The sequence below is a fragment of the Euprymna scolopes genome, chromosome 21 (assembly GCF_053919585.1).
Source record: "Euprymna scolopes isolate OS-2025 chromosome 21, ASM5391958v1, whole genome shotgun sequence".
Lineage (NCBI taxonomy): Eukaryota > Metazoa > Mollusca > Cephalopoda > Sepiida > Sepiolidae > Euprymna > Euprymna scolopes.
In genome coordinates, this window is record NC_136502.1 from 43,910,516 (window position 1) to 43,936,216 (window position 25,701).

Genomic DNA, 25,701 nt, shown 5'->3' on the forward strand with positions numbered 1-25,701 from the left:
GGGAATATATTTATTAAAATTTCAGTGCGAACAAAATTGAATCTTTTGTTTTTTATAAATGTACAATTCTTTCTCCTGTGTCATTAATCTATAAACAGGAAACCAAATCATTTCTTTTTAAAGATTTACAATATGCATGTTGTCTCAAACCAGAAACTGTACTCAGCTTAATCTGGACAATAATGGTCATCAATTTGAACATTTGTAAACATGATTCTTCAATTGCATTTCTCTTCTGTATTCAAAGCTATTCTATTTCACTGTTTTTAAATAAGATTTATCGTTATTTAAAGTGTGAGTATATTTTTGAGGCACCCTATATATATATATATATATATATATATATATATAGGTTACATCCTTGCATTTTTTGACTCGTATAAACCAGCATGTTCCATCAAAGATCAGACAAGGGAGGATGGGGTCTGGTGGTCTCCTTCCTTCTGCAGCCTTGGACTCTGCTATTGGCCAGCATTTGGTTGATAACATAGAATAAAATAGAATGGTTCGAGGTGCTACATAGAGCGGACTTCGGAAACCATTTAAAGATTTTGGAGTCTGTCTCTATTGCGGTGCGTCAACCTTCTTTGTGCCGGCAAAAGGAAACATCCAATCCAACGCATTGTTTCTCTTTGGGGAACTTTGAATCTTTTCTCCCGTTTTTTTTTTTTTTCTCATTGTGCCAATATTTTAATCGTTTTTAAACGTTAATAATTTTATTTTAGTGTCCCCGTACTTTTGGCACATTCAATAAGTTCTCCATTAGAACTCTTTATTTTCAACATATTATTTTGTACGCTATCGATTTTCTCCTGATGAGATGATAGCCGAAAGAGCTCTTGAGAAACTTCCGCTTATTATTTTCAAAACTGTATATAAATTCTGTACCTCCAAACATTTGTTATTTGAAGTGTGAGTATATTTTTGAGACACCCTATATATATATATATATATATATATATATATAATCAGGTTAAAGGTATTTAAAAGTGATGACTAGTGAATAGGGCTATGACAAGAGAATATTCTTTTCATTATTTTGACTCTCGAGTATATATCAGTTAATATGTTATATGTTTTTAGATACAGTAATGTGGTTCTCAATTGATTAACTGTGTCAGATATATACTCGAGAGTCAAAACAATTATAAGAATATTCTCGTCATAGCCCTACTAATGAATTTAATGAGGTTAAGAGTGCTCAATAAAAGAAGAGCAAGATATATTTTTTATTAATCTAAACAAATTTACATGGTTGTGACGCTAGACATGCTAAGGTTTCAAACAAATGGTTAAAACCAGAATTCCTCATCAGGCAACTTAATAAATGGTTGCTTTTCGCAGAAGAAACCAGTCCTCAAACCAAAAGATTTGCGACTATCTAAATTTGTTTATACCAATAAAATATATATATATATATATATATATATATATATATATATATATATCCCTCAGGGGTACATCCTGGGCCCAACTCTTTTCCTGATCTACATTAATGATCTTCCAAATCACATCCTTACATCATTTGTAGACATTTATGCTGACGACACTACCATTTATGGTACCACATCTAAGACAGTAAACGACCAAGTTCTCTCCAATTCTTTCTCCTTTGATCTTGAGCACGTAGTACAATGGGGAAAGGAGTGGTTGGTTACTTTTAATGCATCTAAAACCAAGCTTCTCTCTGTACATCATCAACACTCTGATCCACATCTGGCATCAATTGAAATGAATGGCTCTCGTCTTCAGGAGGCCTCAAGTTTTGACAAGCTTCTGGGCTTGACCGTTACTCCTGATCTTAAATGGAACACGTACATCAAATCTGTTGCCAAGGCCGCTGGAAAAATGGTGGGATCTTTCTATCGATCCAGTAGATGTCTCACTGCTGATGCAATTCTCTATCTATATAAGAGCCAGGTACGTCCAAGGATGGAATACTGTTGCCACATCTGGGCAGGAGCTGCTAGAAAGGACTTGTCCTGCCTTGATAGAGTTCAAAATAGACTTTGTAGCCTCGTAGAAAATGTCCTTTTCTCTTCCCTGCAACCTCTATCTCACAGAAGAGATGTTGTGAGTTTGTCTCTGATGTATCGTTATTTTTATGGAAAGTGTTCGACTGAGCTTCAGTCTATGGTCCTCCCTCGCCAAACTTTCACAAGAAACACTCGTTTAGCTGAAAACACTATCAATAATTCCCCCCACTCTTTATCTGTGCCTAAACCTAAACGTAGATTCCATGAACAAAGTTTCTTTCTTAGAACTGCACGCCTGTGGAATTGTCCTCCGTTTTCCTGCTTTCCGGCTGACTACAATATGGTTGTGTTCAAGTCTAACGTAAACAAGTTCTTGATGAGCCGTTCCATACAAGTTAACAAATTTACTGAATTGAATACTATATTGTCCAATTCCTACTGTACACTCTTTAACCCTTATCCTCGAGTGGCCTCTTGGCCTTGATAATGTGGTGATGCCTGTGTAAAATTGAAATTGAAGATTGTAATGCTGAGTATGAGGCAGCCAAACCAGCTGCCAACATTCCCTTGCTTTTTATTGCAACCAACCGAGAGCTCTTTTTAGTATCCTTGATCTTGAATGTATAGTGTCTTGATTTATAAAATATATCACATGTACCCAGTGTCCTCTTTATAAGAGACTCCATATTTCACTTTCTAAATAAAATAAATAACTTTTTCTTTTCAATTAGAAACGTTTTAAAAAGCCATAAGCTATATAAATAAAACAGATGTATGTGTGTTGGTGTGTGTGTATATGAACATATTTAACCAATAAACTTTTAAACTACTGGTCAGATTAGAGTGAATTTGGTAATCATACACCAAGGATTGTTGCCCAAACCACATTGGAATAAAAGGAAAAGAAAGAGCCGACTTAGCAGCCAAATTAGCACTAAACTGAACCCTGAAATAATAAACATTCCGGGTTTGTATTACTGTACACATAGATTCGAAAAAGTTGTCAAAAAACAAATATATAATAAATAAATGTTATCAAATGCAAGATAAGTTTCTTTTCTACCTAATTGGATATATTTTTCGTGTTTTTATTCAATGTAACATGTTTATTCAGCTCGAAAACCATATAGTGTTTACCAATGTATTGGAAAATTCAAGATGGCGTCTAACACGGTAAGTTTGGGAAAAGGTGTTATAAATAAAAAACTGGATAAAATACTGTTAAAACTCGCTCAATATATGTTACCGTGACATGGGTTGACATATATTCGGCAGGTTTTTAATAGTATTTTGTCTAGTTTTTTATTTATAACACCTTTTACCAAACTTACCGTGTTAAAGAGAGAGTCAGACGCCATCTTGAATTTTCGAATACATCGGTAAACGCTGTATGGTTTTCAAGCTGAATAAACATGTTACATTGAATAAAAACATTGAAAATATATCCAGTTAGGTAGAAAAGTAACTTATCTTGCCTTTGATAACATTTATTTGTTATATATTTGTTTTTTGACAACTTTTTCGAATCTATGTGTACAGTAATACAAACCCAACATTCCATATACTGACTTTAAACCCAAAATCAATCAACTATTTCATGCAAAATGGCAATGTAACAAGAACACTAATAACAAATTATACCAAATTAAACCCATTCTAGAAGACTGGAAACTAACTACTAAAATATCAAGAAAAAAAAAAGTTGCTTATATCTAAAATTCATAATGGTCATACAAAACTCACACACTCCTACATACTGAAACAAGAGCAACAACCACAATGCGCATTCTGTCAAAAAACTCGCACCATCAAACACATTTTCGTAGAATGTAGAGCCATTGATAACGCCGGAAAACAATTTTTTAAATTCAACAATATGAAGAACATCTTCGAAAACAACCGCCTGGATCAAATACTTTCCTTTTTGAGAAGAACAAGCTTCTTTTTTTTTTTTTTAAATAAAAAATATTCAAAAAAATTTTTTCTCTACAAAAAAAAACAAAACGACTAAACCCTACGAATAAATATTCAAAAATACAAAGACATTTTTTTCTAAACTACTGAATTTGGCATTAAATAATCCGAAAAGGGTTGATATCCCAAAACAAACAAAATAAACAAGCAAACAAACTTAGATCACCAAAGTGAAGCAACATTGAGCCTGGTCAGATGGGTGACCAATTTGGGAAGTCCAAGTGCTGTATGTAGGAGGATGTCGACACCTCCCTGCAAGAGTTGCAAAAACCTAATGTCTCATCTCCACTAATGGAGATATACATGCGATTGGGGACTGCTTGAGAATTTCATACTCCCATGCAACTTCCTCCCTTGGAGGAAGCCAGTTAAACCCACTTACGGTTAGTGCCGTTTCCATCGCTCTGTTTCCAAAAAGTGGCAACAATACATCATGCTAAGTCAATAGGACACTCGCAGATGTGAGAAGTGCATCTTTTCAAATTCGGAAACGTCCTTGTCGATCTCAGGGAATTTACACGTAAAAAAGACTGGAGATTGGCGGAAATGTTGTGAATATAACAGTTCTTGTCCAGAATTCCCCATATATATTTAAAAAAAAAAATAAATAAATAAAGAAAAGCCTGTATGATGTATGTACCTGTGGCGAAAAAAAAAAATCATATTCCAAAAATCGTTTAAATTGATCAAGTAGCTTTATTTTTATAAAAGAAATCATTTTTTTAAGCGATTAATGGGAATGTATAGGTACAGGGTGTCCAAAAAGTCACTGAAGAGTTTTCTTAAAATTTGTCTTTATTTTTCAGTGACTTTTTGGACACCCTGTATTACAACATAATCTATTAAGTATGAATTATTGTGGAGTTATCTCCCTTTGTTGCCACAAATATTTTTTAAACTGCCAAGCAAGACAGTCAGTTCTTAGATCAAAATTTGATTTTTATTATTTAAAAATAAAACTAGTTGATCAGTTTATGTGATTTTTGGAATATGATATTTTTGTTTCGTCACAGGTGTGTACTTCATACAAATTTTTAATTTTTATTTTTTGTCCGCCGACAAAAGAGGGATTGGACCTAGTAATTCACTACCGTTCGTCCATTTGCACTTTCTCAATAATCACGTTTTGGATTCTTTTTTAAATTTTGCACAAACATTAATCATGGTGAATGTAAATTTTTACCGGAATGGATTTTCCAGAATAACTCTGGTTACCCCCCCCCCCCCCAGGGCTATTATAGGAGTAAAATTGCCCCAAAATCGTTTTTCCGTTCGTTTGTTCCACACTTTTCTCAATAATGACATCTTGGGTGTTTTTTTTAATTTGCACAAACATTAGTCATGATAAAAGTAAATTTTTCACTTGTGGAGGGGAACTCTGCATGCTTGGCTTGTTTAATATATGGTGAATTCTGGACAAGAACCAATATAAAAATCACGATGAGAATCAGTTTAAATAATCCAACTAATTTTTTGACTTGACAACTCCGGAGAATTTGCTTTGAAATCAATTTTTTTTTTTTTTTTTCTATTTAGAGCGCCGTCGTTGTGGCCCTTGTAAATATCCAAATACCTTTGATGATTGGCGAACTGGTGAACGTCATTTCCAGCTTTACACAACAAAATGCTGGTGACTTTTTTGAACTCGTTGCAACGCCTGCAAAGAAGCTCTGTTTGTTTTACTTCATCCAGGTATTTATTAATACTCAAAGCTGCATATTTAGGCAGCAGTCATTCATTCAAACATGTTTCATTCAAATGTCTTTGAAATTCATATCGCTTGCAAATAAGTTATTTTATATATTTTTTTTCTAAGAAAAATTTTAAAAAATGGTGCTTTGGAACTTTCTTGACTGGAGCAATTTCGGTTCAGTTAATTTTGATTTTTGTATTGCCAATTATTACGGTGCTAAGCTATTTTCTTTACCTTAAAAATAAGACCATAACAAAGAAGAATTTTTGTTTTAATTTGTAACCCCCCCCCCCCTAAAAAAAAATTGTTTTAGGTATAACATGTGAATATCCAGAAAATTTGGAAGGAATTAAAAAGACAACAAATTTTTTTTTTAGAATTTCAAAGAGGGGATCAGTTTCAAATAAATTTAACCTCAAATGATTCCAATTTCTGGGCCATTTTAAAATAGTGAAACAATTTTTTTTTTTTTAGTGTTAACCCTAAGTCAGAGTGGCAAAGTCATAAAAACTACACATAATCACTTTAAAAAAAAAGTAAATATCCTACTTTTCATGGTGACATCTCCATATACCCATATCCACCATGTGCAACAATTTTAGGACCACTTTATGTCCAACATGACAAAATTAAAGAAAATCGCACTCTGAGAAGATAGCAGTCATGTGGAAAAGGGGGAAAATAATACCCGTACATAGTTCGTCAGATAACAATGCAAGAGTTGAAAAGTTTGAAATTAGAAAATTGAAGAAAATTGCTTTATTTTTTTTATTTTTTTTATTCGTATTACTCCCCCCCCCCAACAAGGCATGAATTGCAACTGAGACATAAGATGCTACTATGAATAAGGAACCATACCTACGGGGACTCCCTAAGTAGGGAGTTGAGTACCGAGATGTCTGTTAACATTACATTTAAATTTGAGTGTGTGATTTTGCTGCTTGTCATGTTAGTCGGGGGTATTTACGTTTACGTCGAGGGTACAGTTTGATTTTGTTGGAGTACAGTCTAGTAAAGCAAGCATAGGGATACCATTAGCAATACACACGGACGATAAAACGCTTTGAATAATTACAGATTTCAAGGGGGTTCTGCTAAAATCGTCATATTTTAAAAACCAAAGCACCTTAAGTCCTCAAAATACCACTGTTTTGTTTGAAAATGAATATGCTTTCAAATAAATTACTAAATAATAATGTACATTATATATTTTAAGAGTTTTAAGCAAATAAAGTGCTAAAAATGTTAATATCATAGAACAGTGTTTTCGGTAAAATTTTGTAATGACCCCCCCCCCCCCCCCCGATTTGTAAATGGTCGTACCGCATTTCTCTTAAGAATTTCGCCATGAAACTTGGAAATTAACTAGAAGAGATATCACTTTTGATAGATTCAGTTGTCCGAAATTTTTTTGACGGATCATTTTTTTTTTGTGTTAAAAAAAAAGACTTCAACATGACGAGTTTGGAAAATTTTGAAAAAAAATTTCTTCGGACACCTACTGTTAAATAAATCAATCTTTTTACTGCATTTATCTGTTAAAAATAAAAATGTAACCGGCTTTCTCTTGTGGTACCGAGCAATTTAAAATCATGATACATGAAAAAAATCGTTCTATTTTTAAAAAGTATCTAAAAACGATCTGTAGAAGTAGCAGCAGCTACTATCGCTGATATTAATTACTTTACTGTAAACAAACTTTTCTTTGTTTTGTTTTTATTCCAGAACGAATTAAAAATGAAAAAAAATTGAAAACAAAATGTTCTTACATATTTAGTTGGAGCTCATATTATCAGAACATAATTAGCTTAATTAGAGCTATTTGGTTATCAGATTATATAATTTTAAAGCAACCCGGCATTATTTTTGGTCAAATTTTAAAAATATAGTTGAAAAATAAATATATAACGTGTGCACTTTTATCCATTACATTAATTTTTAACGGTGAATTAAACAGTGTTTTGTTTTTAAAAAAAAACTGAAAATGTGAAGTATGATTTTTTTGCTTCACATGTACGAGCTGTACCCCCCCCCCCACTCCCAATATATTTTTTTCATCTTTTTTTATAATTTTTTTTCAGTGGATTATAATCGAATGGACACTAATCTACCCAATTATATATATATATATATATATATATATATATATATATATATATATATATATAAAAATACAAAATCAATATTTAAATATTTGTAGGAGATGCTCAGTTTCTAGTTAAGTTCCTATTTACTTTCCTCCCCACGAGGACAGTTAGACACAAGGTCAGTTTTTAATGTGAGGAAAAATCCAGCTTCCCAAAAAGGGTCCATCTGGATAGAAACAAACATAAAAATTGTCTCAGTTATGAAGGAGTTCTCCTTCACTGACAGAGGACAGAAAAGGCGAAGTGTAGCATCAGAATACTACACTGTGATCTTGGCCTGAAGTCCAGGTGGAGAAATAAAAAAAAACGTCTTGAATTGGAAAATTTAACGAAATAATGTGTCACTCGGACAAGAAATGTAATTGAAAATAAAAACCAAATGTATCAAAAATTTGTGAACGATTTGTTAGTTTTAACAAAAAAATGTTTTTTGATATTTAAATAAGTGGCCAAAAATACTTAAAAAGTTTTCCAAACGTCACCTTTTCTGTTAGTGACGTCATTTGTTTTGAAGGAAATTTATTTTTGTCTATGTGTCGTAATTCTTGTTAAGTTTCATACCCTTTAAGAATTGCAACAGACAAACAAAAATAAATTTCATATTTAAAAGTAATTTGATGCCCAAAATCTAAGGCATAACATTTTCAAAAGCCAATAATTATGACCCACTAACTGTAAATATGGGGGTCAAACGCCTTAAAAAAACCAAAAAAAGAACCTCTCCTAATCCTACCTCTAACTCTGGGTATGAGTGGCAAGCCTCCTCCTCTTAAAATCTTCTTTAGCCATAACAATAATGCTAAGTCTAAGTGGCAAGCTCCTCACCAAACAAAGTTCCTTGGTAAGCTACATATAAGTGTCTAAAAAAAAAACATCCTTCCTTAAAGAAAAGTGCACCATTTATCACCCATAAAAAATAAATTAGTCAACTGTTCTAAAACGCTACAATGGTCTCAAAATGGTGCATTGTATTACATTAAATTTATGTGAAACTAACCCACACTCTAAATTCTAAAATTGTTTTTGTTTGTTTCTATCAAGTCTTCAGGATGTTCACACATAATTTTCCTTAGCTCTATCATTAACCCAAAGTCAGAGTGGCAATCATCCCACCCTCTCACAATTGCACAAAGACCCTTTTAAAACCACACATAATCGTCTTTAGAAAAAAAAGGCATACAGAATTTATCTCTGATAGAACAAAAAAATGGTTAACTTCCTTAAAACACTAGAATGGCTCAAAATGGGGAATCATTTTACATTAAATTCTAAAATAATACTTGTTTATCTTTCATTAAAGTTTTTTAAGGTATTCACACTTAATTGCCTACAAAGGTGAAATCACATATTTTGGAAAGGTGGTCAGATGGGGTGGGGGTGGGGTTAACAGATAATAATACCAAAGAAATATTGCAATATATTCATTTTTAAACAGTCCTAGATTTCAATTTCAGTTATTTGTACATATAATGCATTACAATTCAGCTTTGAGTTCTTTAACTTCTTTTCTTTTAATGGATACATGCCACTTTTAAGGAATTGCAGCATATTTATGGGCATTTACTGCAGATGATTTGGAAACCATTAATTTTTGAAGATTTTCAGTAGCATATTCTAATTCCAAGCACAAACAACACTTATATGGTAAATTTCATTGTTTAATCTTCTGTTTTAACAAAGATATAGCATTTTTTACTGAAAAAGTAGTGTAAAAAATGTGACGAAACGCATATGGTCTTAAAGAAGGAAAAATATCCAAACGTGTGAGGCACAAAAATAGTCATAACTTCCTTAATTTTAATTGGATTTAAAAATTTTTAAAAGATTCTTTCTTAGCTCATCAAGCTCTTTCTATAGATACCAATATTGAAATATTTTAAGCCATTTCAATTTGTTCATGTGTATTGCCAATACTATATTGTAGTGATGAGACAGGGGTTGGAGCTTGGTTGACAGTGCAAGGCCTATTAGATTGCAGACTCTTTTTTGCACCCTGCCCAAGAGGGACGAACTAGAGATTGGTGCACCAACTCAGATGTGGCAACAATACTCCCTGCATGGGTGAATAATTTTATACAGATATAGGATACTAGCAGGTGCAAGTAGATTTCTAGCACAGTAGAGGGAGCCCACCTTCTTTGCAGCAGTCTTGGCAATATCTTTTATGTATGAATTCCTATTCATGTTTCCTGTGAATGTTAAGTTGAGGAGTTTGAATGATGAACTCTCAGCTAGAATGATATTAGCCATGGTAATCGTTGATTAAAATCGTTTTTGTAATTGTTGAAGGATGGAGAGAGTGGAACAAAATATTGGGTTCTATTGGACTTTTGCAGGCCTTGGAGGGTACAAACATTTTATAGTGAATAGTTTATTTGGAGAAAATATAAAGAAATGACGAATATTGAACGCATTATTGTTTAAAAAATTTTTTTTTTAATGGAGATCGCACCGCATAAAGTAAAAAACTAGCCATTGTCAGAAATTATGCTCATGAAATGTGAGGACTAAAGAACAAAATAAACAATATATTTGATTCAATTCACAATAAAAACAACTGGGTGTAAACTTTGTTAAACTTTTGATGTACATAAAAAAAATGTGTATTTTTTTTTAATGGAAATTGCTCCAGACAAGGCATGAAGCCACTTGATGTAAGAAGCCAACAAGAGAGATGATTATTGCAAAAATAGGAGATGCCTATTATTCTTAGCCTTGAAAAGACCAACGCTATAGGTAGGAGGAAAACGGTCAGCAGAAAGAGAGTTCCACAAATCTGCAGTTCTTGAAAAGAAACTAGTGGAATCAGAATCTGTATGGCAATGAAGTATCAAAACAGCGAATTGATGGAGATAACTAAAGCAATAAGTCAAACAAGCTGGAGCAATTTAAATGTTGCCTATATTTATAACATGGTCGTTATTCTTCAACAGCATCATTACATTTTGACCTTCAAGCCCAACAGTTCAGTTCAAATGAAATACATTTATTAATGGTCCTTCTAAAATAACGCACTACCTCTCGTTTCGAAAGTTTCTTAGTTTATGTTGTCTGCCATGTAGTTAAAAGTCTCTTGCCACCACGGCTCAAAAGTTCATCTCTCACATTTCTTCCTCGCCACATGGTGCAATTTTTTTTCTTTTCCTCTGTTGTGACGTCATATTGCACACTGGCTCAATCATTTGCATATGTGTTATGCGGCTGGCTGCTGCTATCAGCACTAAGGGACCTGTTACACATTGTTCACCATCCATCCAAAGAAATACTCTTCTTTTGCTATGTTTTTCTTTTCTTTCTCCCGTGTTGGTGTTATAGTGTAACATAGTCCGAGGACCAACAGGTTGTAGCTTCAATTGCAAAGTAAACAAAGAATAATAAAAAAAAAAACCCTTCAACTCACTTTTTCTTTTGTGACAACAACATTTATTTCCTCATTTCTACGGTCATGAAGTCACCCACGTGATCATCTTCTCAAACGTGCTCTTGAGCGTTATCGATGTCATCTTGAACGTGCTCCATATCTCTAATGTGATTGTTCTCTTTCTCTTTTTTATATATTTTTTTTTGTTACCAGTGATGTGATTTTGCATACATTTGCATACACACATCCGTGCTATGTTACAAAAGCATTGTCTTCCTATTTACTTGCCTCCCCACGAGGGCAGAGTTAGACACCAAAGTCAGTTTTTAATGTGTGGGAAAGAACAAAAATAAAAATTGTCTCAGCCGTGAAGGATTTCTCCTCCACTAAGAGAGAACAAACAATTGAAGTGTAGCACCAGAACAGATACTACACTTTGAGGTATTAAATCTTTTATTCAGGCTAAAAATGCAATGTAATTCACCGTGAACAAAAAACTTAGGCACAACGCCAACTCAAAAGGGGAGAAAATGGGGGTCCTTGGTCACCATTGTCACTCCAGAACTAAACAAAAGTTTCTCTTAGCTAGTATCTTCTTCCACCATAATACCGCATTCACCCTTTTGTACTGGGATATGTCCTAGTTAGAACCCAATTGTTTAAAATATTTTTTATTGATATGTAAAAACAAAAAAGATAGCAATGATGATACAATTTTGATTTGTGCCCAAAGGCCAAGATTAGGTTATGAAATTGTTTATTGTAACAAGATTAGGTTATGAAATTGTTTATTGTAACAAGATTAGGTTATGAAATTGTTTATTGTAACAAGATTAAGTTATGAAATTGTTTATTGTAACAAGATTAGGTTATGAAATTGTTTATTGTAACAAGATTAGGTTATGAAATTGTTTATTGTAACAAGATTAGGTTATGAAATTGTTTATTGTAACAAGATTAGGTTATGAAATTGTTTATTGTAACAAGATTAGGTTATGAAATTGTTTATTGTAACAAGACCCATCCTTCCAAGTATCCTATCCAACATGTTCTTACTCAATACTGAGCCAAGGATTTTCATCAAAAATATAAATGCTAATTTGCATCTAGTATTATTAAACATCACATTGATTCTAATATTATTTTTTTCTCTTTTGTTTTCAGGGTTTATCTACCATGACATATATCTCCCTGTTAAGTAGTCTCGGTGAGAATGTTTCTTCTCGGTTACGAAAGACTTTATTCCAATCGTTAATCTCTCAGGACATTGAGTTTTTCGACAAAAACAAAACTGGAGAATTAATTGATCGGTAAGTTGTCGGCTTCAGTGCATTCACTTAATTTTTCTAAATCAGTCCGAAGAGGTTGACCCTCCCAGGTTTTATCTTATTGCTTTGAGAAGGGGTTGGGTTATTGCCAATGCCAGAGACGTCCTTACTTAACAATGCTGACAGATCTGCTCAGGCATTTTTTGAGGGGCCAGAGTGCACTATCTCTTATATGCTGCCTTTTATCCCCCACTTTCTACCCTTACGTCGCATTTTCCCACCGAGTTTGTGAATTTTTGTTGTGTCTGTCGAAAGTTTTTAGCAGACACACAAACATACTCACATACATACATACATACATTTTCGCTTTTATATAGATGATAACATGGTTCAATTAAGTGTATGACAGTATAATCACATTGACACACTTGTTCTTGTTAGATCACCAAAGTTAAGCAATGGTGAGCCTGGTTAATACCAAATGGGTGACCATTTGGAAATACCAGGCGCTGTATGTAGGAGGACCTTGACACATCCCTGCAAGAACTGTGAAAATCTAACATCGCCATCTCCCCTGAACAGGATATATGCGCGACTGGGAACTGCTTGTGAATTTAATGTTCCCATGACACTTATTCCTTTGGAGTAAGTCGGTTCAACCTGTTTAGGATGAATACTGTTTTAAAAAAAATGATGGTGGCTAAGTAGTTAAGTACACTGACTGGAAACCTGGGTGTGACAAGGTTGAGTCCAGTTTATTCTACAGAAACACTTTTGTCGAACACACACTTGACCTTGTGCCTAACTTCCTGGAGAGGAGGTAAATAATATGTTGCAAACAAAAATTGACTAGTTAAAAGAATAATTTGTCACCTTAAATGCTATCTGGGTTTGAACGTGAAAATCTAAGAAGATAACTTCATATCTTAGAGGGACGATCCAAAAGTAATACCTTTCTTTTTTTAAATTCCACTTAAATGCATAAAAGGAGATTGCAAATTGCATTGTGATGATGACTGAACTTATGCATTCACAACCTGAAAGTTTCATCTCTCTGTTGCAGATATTGATAGGGTGAGACTTTAAGAAAGCAACCCCTGTCATGAATGTGCATCAGAAGCAGAGAGGCATCATTGAATTCCTCCATGCAAAAAAATTTTTAAACCGATCACCAGTGCCTGTTGAACGTTTATCAAGCCGATGCAGTTGATGTAAGCACAGTTAGGAGATGGGTTCATCGATTTCAAAATGGTGACAGAGTTGTGAGTGACAAAGCATGCTCCAGATTTTTATCACCGAAGCATCAAAAGAGGCTGGCAAAATTGCGTTGAGAATGGTGGTTACTACATAGAAAAATAACTTCTGGAGCACTTAAGGTTGCTCGTTTTTATGGTAGCACTCCCGTCTTCGTAGCTCTTCAACATTTTAGTTTTGGAGTTAAAAAATAGGAGGCCTTTTACTTTTGGAACGACCCTTGTAGACGATTTCATTCGAGGAAGTTGAGGAATTTTATGATAAAAAAATGTCTAAAATGCACGTTTATTTATTTATTTTTTTTTTCTCAAAAAGATTAACATCTGATGTTCAAGACTTCAAAAGTTCGTTTAAGGCTTGTGTTGCCCAAGGACTCAAATCATTCACACAGGTAAGATGAGGGTTTTCTTTTTTGCATTCCTTTTATTAAACCAAGCATAGTTATAATATCCTAATTATACTAACAGCTGAAAGAAATGGATTTAGTATGACATTGTATCTGACATCAGTTAAAACTTTCACCATAGCTTTTGCACTTGATATTGTTTGGCAAAGTAAAAAAAGAAACATTTCGACATCTTCTCAAACTTGTTATTGATTAACAACATTAAAAAATTTAAAATTAAATAACCCATTGATTATTAAGTGCTATTATGTAGATTAACATCATTGTTAGGCACTGGGTTGGATTCCAAGTCATGTTGGAATCTGTTAAAATAATAAGGCAAGCACAACAAATAATTGTAGGGGGTATACCAGGCTTCTCTGTTATCTCCTTTGCTCCTCAATATTTTCGTATTAATTTGTAATAAAATAACGGAAAAATTTGCAATCAACACTGGTGTTTAGCAGTGAGCTACAAAAGTATTTTTTTTGTTTCTATTTTCGGGAGAGTTATACTAGCGGAAAGGGAAGACAATCTAAAATTAATCAAATATTGAGTTTGAAATGAAACCAATGGTATCTACTGAATTATGTTGCAGTAATGAACATATTAAAAAATTATGCAAAACGATAAAGGTAGAAAATGAACTATTAATGAAAACAGTTTTCGAAGACAATTTTCGAAAATTTGGAGAGTTCTAATTGTGACAAAATAAAAGGTAAATATTTTCTGAAAACTGAAAATCTTTGGCCAATTTAGCAAAAGTTAATTTTCGCTAATTGTCTTTAAAAAAAAAACTGTTTTCATTAATAATTAATTTTCTATCTTATTGTTTTTTTCGTAATTATTGGATATGTTCATTACTGTGACGTGACAATTAAAAAAAAAATAAGATACCATTAGTTTTACTTGAAATTCAATATTTAATTTTCAAATTTTGCGACAATAAGAAAGAACCAAAACTTATACTTTGCACGGCTAATGAACAAGAGCAAGCTACCCTTGTAGATTAAATAAAGTTTCAATCAAAATTCTATACAGATTCCAGAGTTTGGCATAATGCAGCTGAAGAAGGTCAGAGGTTACATCGGTTGAAGCATTGTGAGAACGACACTCAAGATGAGAACAGTAGTCCAAATAATACTAAACCATATTTACCATTTGACATGCTTTATTTTACAAGAAAATTAAGTTATCTTTAAAGGGTGTTGGTAGAGTTATTTCCCTTGTGTAACAGCAGATCAACACACTTTTTTTTTTTTCATGGGAATCGCTCCAGACAAGACATGAAGCCATTCGATGTAAAGAATTAAAAAAAAAAAACTACTTCAAAGGTCAAAAACTTGCCAATGAATAAGTGTTAGGTGGAATAGATTTTGATCCAGAAAATAGCAATTCTTCCCTCTTGTCAGAAACATTGCTCATGGAATGTGAGAACTAAAGAACAAAATAAGGGAAGCGAGATTTACGCAAACGCCAAAAGTAAACCTAAGATCTACTCTCCTTGAATTATAATGTGGGGTCAAGTTAGTAAGAAACTCTTGAGACTTGAACCAAAAATAAATGTCTGATCATATTTTCTCTGTTCTTCTCCCTTACACCATCATAATTTTCTATCCCTTACTCACGTTTTCGATTGAAAACCCATTCCTCTAATCAATCTGTTTTGAAAAAATAATAATGTTGTTATTTTCGTTTCTTTTTTATTTGTTTTCTTTAGTCATCCGCAGCATTTTCAAAAAACGGAAAACACGTTTCAAACAAATTATTACTTTGGTTTTATCATTTTGAACTCCGCAGTCTATATACTTGCGTTTGTCCTTTTCTTTCTTTTTAGGCAGCCGGTTGTGTTGGTGCCCTCTTCTCGATATCCCCAAAACTCACGGGTTTACTACTTGGTGTCGTCCCTACTCTCATCTGTGTTGGCTCATTTTTGGGCTCATTTTTGCGGAAGCTATCTCGTCAAGTTCAAGCACAAGTGAGTTAAGATTTAAACATTTTTTGAGGAGCAAAACTTCTTTTAAACCATTTCATAATGTTTCTAATTTTTTTCTCTTTGTATTTTGGTGAGGATCGATCAGCATTGTATTCAGTTTTATATCTGTTTTATATGCTGGCTTTTAGAAATTGACTTCCAAACTAACCTATCTCAAGGCAGGTTTTTATTTAACCTTTTTTCTCTCAAATCTGTCCTTATCATTTCCCTCCATATTTTCCTTGGCTTTCCCCTCCTAACTGTATCTGCTACATCAACTGATCCAAGAACTTGCACCCGTTCTTTAAATGTGACCATACCAACAAAGTCTACTCTTCTTCACATATTTCCCTATTTTTTATAGATTTTATCTTGCCAAGTATAAAAAATAATGACAAAGTTGAACCATACAAGAATATTCAGTTTTTATTAACAGCAGACAATGGATTTAGAGTACATAGCTGAATATACCATGGTTGCGGAGCTGAATGGTAAAAAGTCCAATTTCGACTAAGACTCCTAGGATTCCGACTCAACTCCTTAACTCCTATGTGGAAATCTATTCTGCAGATCCATATACCATTTTATAAATATTTTTCATGTATATTATGTTTTACGTTTAACATTCACTTGTATAATAAGTATACTCACACATACATTCAACCAGCTTATATATATATATATATATATATATATATATATATATATATATATATATATATATAATATGCACAGAAAATGACATAAAGTTTGAATTTGTCCGAATAGTCTTGAAAAAATTGTAACTAACAATGAAATACACTATTTATTGCTATCAATCTATTCCTTGTCTTGATTTTGTTAAAACAATATATATATAATATATATTAAATATATAATGGTATTATTTACGCTCATGATCATTTACCAGCTTATGAGCACTTTCAAATCTGCCATGGCAGAATTTTTATATATATATATATATATATATATATTTTCTTTTTCCTTTGCTCCCCCCCCCCCCCCCCGTCCCCAATGATCTGTATTGCATTCGTCCATTCTCACAAACTTTCTATAACAATGTTAGGAAAAAAGCTCAAATCTATAAAAATTTCTTATTTGTAAGCATTAAAAAAATAAGCTTTATCCATAATTATAGAACTTATAGACTACTCAATTGAAAGTTGCAAATAAAAATTTAATAATTTGCTCTCAAAAACAAGATGTCTTCAGTGAGTGCCTCTTTCATTGCAGCCCTTGGGTCTGTCCTGATTAGCCTTAATGCTGAAAACAGACGTTCAACACTCGTTTGTGTTGGAGGAAATGCTGCTGCTAACATTACAGATTCTTTCATTATTCATTCAGGGTATTGCTTTATAGCTTCATGAACATTTAACTTGAACTTTCTATCTATTTGTTTTATTTGCTTTAATGCAGCATGGGAGTCTAGCTTGAAACTTGCAAAGGCTTTATTCACTGAAGGTGGAGTTTTAGCTGTTTTCTGTAGCTTACACCGCTTTGACCCTGCTGTATGATCTTCTTGATCCAAAAGCTTTTCAAAATCCTCTTCATCACAGATTGAATAACAACTCTATTCATTAGGTCTACATATACTCCAGCCAGTAGAATTTTATTATTAAGCAGTTGTACTGCTGAGATGATGTTGAAATTAGTGCTTCTGGTGGTGGTACTACTTCTAATGGCCAGGCTCCTAGTTGTACTGGACAGTCTAAATTTGTCGCAAGTTGTGAGCTGAAAGGCACTCATGCAGTGTAAAATCTCTGCCTGACTATAAAGAATATTTCTTGATAATTAAGTATAAATTAGGTAGCTCCTAACACGTAATAATATTCCGATGTCTATATGTCTGCGCATTTTATTGTTTTAAAATATATATATTATGTATTAAGATTTGTAACCAATCAACAGTTGATATTTTTAGAAATGCATACTAATTTGCTGCTGCTGTTGCTGATGATGAGCCAGGAACACATTATATTAAATAACTTGAAAATGTTTGATGTGTCATAAAACTGATTCGGCAGTGAATTAATCTGTAAAAAAAATGTTTGATGCTTATTAAGAAATGTTCAGTAGAATTTTGATAAAAATCAAATTATTTTAGTATTCATAAGCAACAAATTCTGAAGGGCAAGACCACATTGCATCTTTATATTAGACTAGCCTGGGTACTCAGCATTGCCCGGGTTTTTGGAGGTGTGTGTTGAGCCAAAAAAAAAAAAAGTTGTAGTAGGCAGGCAGGCTCGAATCTGTGACACGAAGGTGGAAAAGAAAGTGAAGGTGTGTGTAAGGTTGTTGGTTGCGCAAAAAAACAAAAAAAACCCATACCACGAAGGAGGAAAAGAATGTGAAAAAAAATAAGTGACACGTTAGCTGTTGCACCCATCGCCAGACTGGTGACGTAGGTTTAAGTTAAGGCTAGATAATCAAAAAGAGCTGATGACTTTCGAAAATATTGGCAAAAAAGCGACCCCTCCCTGTAGAAATGTGCCCAGTTAAAGGTGAAGGAATTAATGATTTTGACCAATTTTTCAATATTTGTTGTCCGAAGGGTGGAGCTTCAAAATGATACCGATCTCATGAAAATCCATCACCTCTATTGAAAGTTTTTGCAAAATATACAAGCATACATGCACACACACATACATGCATTTAAACAGACAGGTGAGATTTATCTTTATATTAAACTAGCGGAAGTTTTGGTAGGTAGGTAAGCTCGAACTCGGACCCTTGAGGTTAATAGGCTAATGACTTACCGCCATGCTACGCTGGCAGAGAACTGAAAATATGTGAAATGAAACGATTAAAAAGTCAAACGATTAAAAAGTGATGCGACAGGTGCGTTAATTGAATAATGTCAACTATCACATCAAAAGGAATGAAATGCACTTAACTGTGGCTGCAAGCCAGTTTCTGCGTATGTTCTTTGCTTCCTCCAAGATGTTTGGGAAAACCAGCTCCCCATTTAAAGGGGAATGTTGTAATAAATAGCAATTGTCTGGTATGACAAATTTTGCCCGCATTGATCAAACTTTGTTGCTTTGTGGATGTCCCGAGCATGAGTGCCAGGGAGGCTAATTTTGCTACGGTTCAGTTTCGCTTATATACGACAAAGCCAAAGAAACACACGGAGAGTAAAATATATTGCGAAAATAGCGTGTAAAAGTAGCCCAAATAAGATACACACCACCTCCTTTCGTAATTCGTACATATTATAATCTAGGTAGCATATAAAATGTTATAAGAATGAGCGACCAACCTGAGAACAACCCCGAAAAAAGCCTTAGGTGAAGATACAGAAAAAATGTACACACACACATTTTCGCTTTTATATTTATATATATATATATATATATATATATATATAAGGGAGATAATCTTCTAGAATATGCTAATATGAGTAAGAAAAAAATTTCTGCTTGAAAATTTTCCGTAATTTTTGGACGCAAATACCTATTTTTACTTGATATGTAAGCATATCAAAGAGTTTTCCTGTTAATTTATTTTGAACTAACCTTTTCTCACTTGTGCGTGTCTTTTAATAAGCACTGAAAGTTTTCAAGAAAATTTTCACTTCCTTTTAGCTGTCTAGATCCACAGCCGTTGCCGACGAAGCCATTGGAAACATCAGAACAGTCCGAGCCTTTTCCATGGAAAAGAAAGAAGTCGAGTAAGTATGAAGTAACCTTGGTTTTAATTCAATAAATTACCACCATTATCAGACATTTTATTGTTGAATTGTCCGTTCGTCAGGTGTTTGACGTTTTCTGGTAGGTTGCAATCCCAGTCAGTGAAGCTTTATGTAAGTGATATTTTTTGTTACAAGAGAGTCATCACTTATCAAGGCCCAAAGACCACTCAAGGATAAGGGTTAATGAGTGTACAGTAGTCATCGGGATAACAGTGTAATAATTATTAGTAATGAGAATTTGGTATAATTTGATTATGTAAGGGGACGACTCAGGAAGAACTTGTTTGCATTGGACTTGAAGATAATCATATTGTAGTCAGCTGGAAAGCAGGTCAGCGGAACAGCATTCCACAGGCGGGCAGTTCTAGGAAAAAGCTTTGTTCATGGAATCCACTTTAAATTTAGGCACAGATAGAGAGTGAGGGAGATCGTTGATAGTGGTTGTAGCTAGACAAATGTTTTTATGAAAGTTTTGCAAGGGGATATCTATTGTGTAACATCAAATTCAAATTTGGTTATTTTTACTGTTGGTGTCAGAAAAGTGTTGAGGAAGTTCCACCATGTGCAACTTCCCTAACAGCTTCGGGACTGTTAATGACTCGCTATACTGTGGACCAATATGAATTGACTTGTCTTTCCGAGCACTTCTCCAGCATCACTATTCATGGAGATGCCTTTGATAGGGTATGGCATAAAGGTCTACTTCACAAGATCTCCAGCTATGGTATAGCTGGAAATGTCTTCTCAATTATTAAATCATTTCTGTCTGATAGGTTCATAAGAGTAGTGGTTGATGGACAGAAATCAGAAGCTCAGTATTAATGCTGGAGTCCCTCATGGGTCCATCATGGGTCCAACTTTCTTCCTGATTTCCTGATCTACATCAAAGATCTTCCAAATCACATCCTTAGATCATTCGTAGACGTTTATGCTGACAACACTACCATCTATGACAGCACATCAAAGGCTGTAAACGACCAAGTTCTCTCTGTTTCTCTCCTGATCTTGAGCATGTGGTACAATGGGGAAAGAAGTGGCTGGTTACTTTAAATACATCTAAGACCAAGCTTCTATCTTTACATCATCAACGCTCTGATCCCCATCTGGCATCAACTGAAATGAATGGCTCTCGTCTTAGGGAGGCTCCATGTTTTGACAAGCTTCTGGGTTTGACCTTTACCCCTGATCTGAAATGGAACATGTACATCAAATCTGTTGTCAAGGTCGCTGGGAAAATGGTGGAATCCTTCTATGGATCCAGTAGATATCTCACTGTTGATGCAATTCTCTACCTGTATAAGAGTCAGGTACATCCAAGGATAAAGTATTGTTGCCACATCTGGGTAGGAGCTGCTAGAAAGACCTTATCCTGCCTTCACAGAGTTCAAAATAGACATTGTGGCCTCATAGGGGATGCCCTTTTCTCTTCCCTACAACCTCTTTCTCACAGAAGAGATGTTGTGAGACTGTCTCTGCTTCATCGTTATTTTCATGGTAAGTGCTCGTCTGAGCTCCAGTCTATAACCCCTCTGCCAAACTTTCATGAGAAACACTTGTCTAACTAAAAACACTATTAATAATTTCCCCCACTCTTTATCTGTGCTGGTGCTACCAGGTCAGGCTGTCTATTGGCTTCCTAAGACGAAATGCACCGACATCGATTTTCTGTTTTTGTTTTCTATTCTCTTTTGTAAAACTTAATTATGTTCTGCAAAAACAAAAACAACAGCTCCCTTCCCCTCTCCTTTCTTTTTCCTTCCCTACTTCCCAACCCCATCAGTGGGGCATTAGAATACATTGACTGCCCCCCTGCAGAGAGTAAAAGTCCCTCAATGGGGCCACCTGTTGGTCGTAGGGGGCATCCCGTAATGTCTACAAAAAGGATCCTGGTGGCTGAGCAACTGATACCTAGGGAAATAAAAGATATCAGTTGCAACACTCCATTTTGGCCTCGTACTGGGCCAGACGGGCGATCGAAGAGGCCCGATCCGATCAATCGGCTGGTCACGTCTAGCTCACCACTTATACACATATAATCTGCACCAAATATAAATACTACACAACACTCCCCCATCAATACTGATCCCCAAATAAGTGGTGAAAGCGGTGGCTGAGGGTCAATTGTATATAGTGAACAAGGACTAGACATGGATGATCTTTCTTTGATCTTTCTCATATTTTACTTGGATGGGAGAAATTAAGATACACAAGTGCTCAAAGCCTACATTATGTACAAGTATATCATACCTGTAACCCTGTTGTAGCCAGGGCAAATGGGCTTCCCCCCTGTGCGCATCCCAAGTAGGGCTCCAAGGTGGGTGGGGAGCAGGGATGATGAATTTAAAAAAAAACGAACCCAATATGAGTTATAAAAATCCAAGTAAAAAAAGGATTTTTAGACAGTTCAGACACTGACACGAATGAGGAACCAGATACCTATCCAAACTTTATAGTAATGGAGTCAACTGGAGAAGTGCCTTTAATCAAACTCTCCCCTTTCAAGATGGAAAAATACTATCAGAAAGGGTCAAACCTAAACTAGTCAAAAAATTAGAATTTTTTACTAAAACACAGGCAGATGAACTTTTAAAATGGAAACATTTTGACAATATAAAAATAAAAACATACCCTCACAAAACACTAAACATATGCAAAGGAGTTGTGAAAAGCCCTGAACTGTCACTTTGCTCCATCGATGAAATCCGTTCAAATCTAAAAGAACAAAATGTAACGGATGTCAGAAGAATTCAAATTAAAAAAAATGGAGAAATGATAAACACACACACGTACATACTAACCTTTTACCAACAAAAAATTCCACAAGAAATAAAAATAGCCTATGAGAAACTAAGAGTCGAAACATACATCCCCAACCCACTGCATTGCTTTAAATATCAGAAGTTTGGTCACCATCAGGACCGATGTACGCACCAGCCAGTGCGTGGAAGGTGTGGAGAAAACGACAATCATATCAACTGTCAAAAAACTTATAAATGTGCCAACTGTACAGAAAATCACAGTGCCTACTCCAAAGACTGTGAAATCTGGAAAAAAGAAAAGGAAATTGTTAAAATGAAACACTCATTAAACATCACCTACCCAGAAGCAAGGAAAAAAGCAGTAACAGCTAAATATTCAGAAATAACAAAATAGAATATTCCCAACACCAATAAACACAACAATTATTGCACAACAAACCTTGATATTAAAATCCAAGACCTCACCAAACAAATCAAAATATTGATAAATACAATTGAAGAAATGAAAAAAACCTAACTGGAACCAAAAATCCAAATGCCACACCCAATAGACCAGAAACAAAACCAAAAAAACAAATAAAAACCAAACTTAACTAAACAAAAACTACAAATAAACTCACAAATTCCCCTCTCCAATAGTTTTAAGACATTGGAGATTGAGAACTCTGACGAGCAGAATACCAACAATAAGGAGAGTCCTTCAATCCCCCACAAGAGTTCTAATATAAAAACAAATAACAACAAGCAAAAAAATAAAGATTCTCAAAAAATATCCGAACAGACAAGAAAAATAAATGGGAAAAATTCATTGAAGAAAACCAGCCCCACAAAAACCAAACCACGATCTCGCTCAAAATTTAAAACCAGAGATAAATCAAGCATAAAAGCTAACAAACGAATTGAACACAAAGAACCAGAAGCCATGGAAACAGAAACCGAATCTATCAATGATAAAAAGCTCACAAATACTCAAACGCACATGAAACAGTCCAATGATTCAAATACAAGAACTACAGACCAAAATAAATTTAAAACCTCCTTGGAAACAATGGAAATAGAAGACATAACTTCTACCCCCCCCCCCACCAAAAAAAAAAGAAAACACCCCTATTTTAAGACAAAAGGAAGTCAAATACATAAAATTTAAACTGGCCAACAAAATAATCCAATGGAATTGCAGAGGTATAAAAGCCAACCGGAATGAATTACTTCTACTAATATCCGATCTATGCCCCACAATATGCCTACAAGAAACCTTTTTAAAACCATCTGAAAATATCAATCTCCAAAGTTTACTGAATACAACTACACAACAAATAACCCAAATAGAGCTTCTGGAGGAACATCCATTCTCATTAACAAAAACACAGCACAAAGCCAAATAAATCTACAAACTAACTTACAGGCAATTGCTGTCACAGCCACCCTACCTAGAACGGTCGCAATTTGCTCCATTTATCTGCCTCCAAACGACCCCATAGATGAAACTGAAATAAAAAAACTCATCAACCAACTCCCTCTCCCCTTATTATTAGGCGACTTTAATAGTCATAATGTTAGTTGGGGATGCTCACAGACAGAAAAGGAATCATTATAGAAAATATTATCAACAACAACAACAACCTATGCATATATAACAACAAAAAATCAACCTTTATTCACTCCGCTACAAACTCGTCCTCAGCAATTGACCTCTCTATAAGTGATCCTAGGATCTTTATAGATTACAATTGGACAGTGCATATGGATACCTGTGGAAGTGACCACTTTACATTAGACCACATTAGAACACTTTGGTCCTGAAATAACCTAAAAAATTCCTCGCTGGAACCTTAAAAAGGCTAACTGGAATAAATTCAAATTACTATGCAAACACAAACTCCTACCTGGAAAACATGAGAATGACCCGATCACTCACTTTACAGATACCATTATCTCAATAGCAGAAGAATGTATTCCTAAAACAAAATCATTAACCAAGTGTAATCGTCCCTGGTTTAATAATGACTGTAAAAAGGCTATCAGGCTAGGATGTGCTGCATTAAGAAAATTCAACAATCAACCAACTACTCAGAATTTAAACAACTTTAAAATATGCAGAGCTAAAGCATGCTGAACAATAAACGAAGCCAAAAGAGAATAATGGAAGAATTTTGTGTCTAAAATCAATAACACCACCAAAGACAAAACTGTATGGAATATAATTCAGAAAATATCCGGAAAAAACACCAGTCCCCCTGTCAACCACCTCTGTATAAACAATAATAAAATAACTAAAAAAAGAGGGCATGGCAAAAATTTCTAAAAATTACAATAAAAAATTCCAGATCATTAAACAGGAATCAGAAAAAAACAAACTGAAATTTAAAAGTAATAATGAGGAAGAATACAACAAACCTTTTACCATCCATGAACTAAAGGATTCATTAAAAAAAGCCAACAACACGGTTGAGGGACATGATAAGATAGCATATGAATTTCTAAAACAACTACCAGATGAACCATTAAAATATTTACTTTCTATTTATAATGGCATCTGGTTCAATGGCAATCTTCCAGCCATATGGAAACAAGCCACAGTCATTCCTATACCAAAACTAGGAAAGGATGCATCTGACCCCTCCAATTATCGCCCCATAACTCTAACAAGTTGCATGTGTAAGATCATGGAGAGAATGGTCAACACCGGATTAATTTGGTTTCTGAAAACAAATAATAAAAAATAACTAATTTTCAATGTGGCTTCCGAAAACATTGGAGCACAACAGACCATTTAATTCGTCTAGAAACTTTCATTAGAAATTAATTTATTCAAAAAACATATGACTGCTATTTTTATATGTCGATGATTTTTTTAATTGCATAAATCGAGACATATCCATATAATTGAGCGTCAACTTCAACAATGCATTGACAAAATAAAAAAATGGACAACTAAGAATGGCTTCAAATTTTCCATTAACAAAACAAAATGTATGCACTTTTGTCAACTAAGAAAACTGCACCCAGATCCTCTTTTAAAACTAGATGATATGCCGATTCCTGTTGTAAATGAACATAAATTCTTAGCGTTAATACTAGACAAAAAATTACATTCATCCCTCATATAAAACATCTAAAAAATGAATGTAATAAAACTCTCCAACTAATGCAGGTCATTGCCCACACAGATTGGGTAGCGGACATACAAACCCTATTAAAGTTATATAGATCACTAG

The 25,701-nt window shown here is 34.2% G+C and overlaps 1 protein-coding gene across 2 annotated transcripts in view; it reads left to right on the forward strand.

Annotated features, from left to right (window-relative positions):
* The window catches only part of LOC145242173 (mitochondrial potassium channel ATP-binding subunit-like), a 90,249-nt gene that overhangs the window by 7,327 nt on the left and 57,221 nt on the right, over nucleotides 1-25,701 (forward strand). For both annotated transcript variants that reach the window (XM_080105161.1, XM_080105160.1), the window contains exons 3-7: nucleotides 5,487-5,642; nucleotides 12,316-12,461; nucleotides 13,989-14,064; nucleotides 15,896-16,036; nucleotides 19,618-19,703. In XM_080105161.1, coding sequence (XP_079961287.1) covers nucleotides 5,487-5,642; nucleotides 12,316-12,461; nucleotides 13,989-14,064; nucleotides 15,896-16,036; nucleotides 19,618-19,703 — 605 coding nt within the window. The remainder of the gene's footprint in view (nucleotides 1-5,486; nucleotides 5,643-12,315; nucleotides 12,462-13,988; nucleotides 14,065-15,895; nucleotides 16,037-19,617; nucleotides 19,704-25,701) is intronic.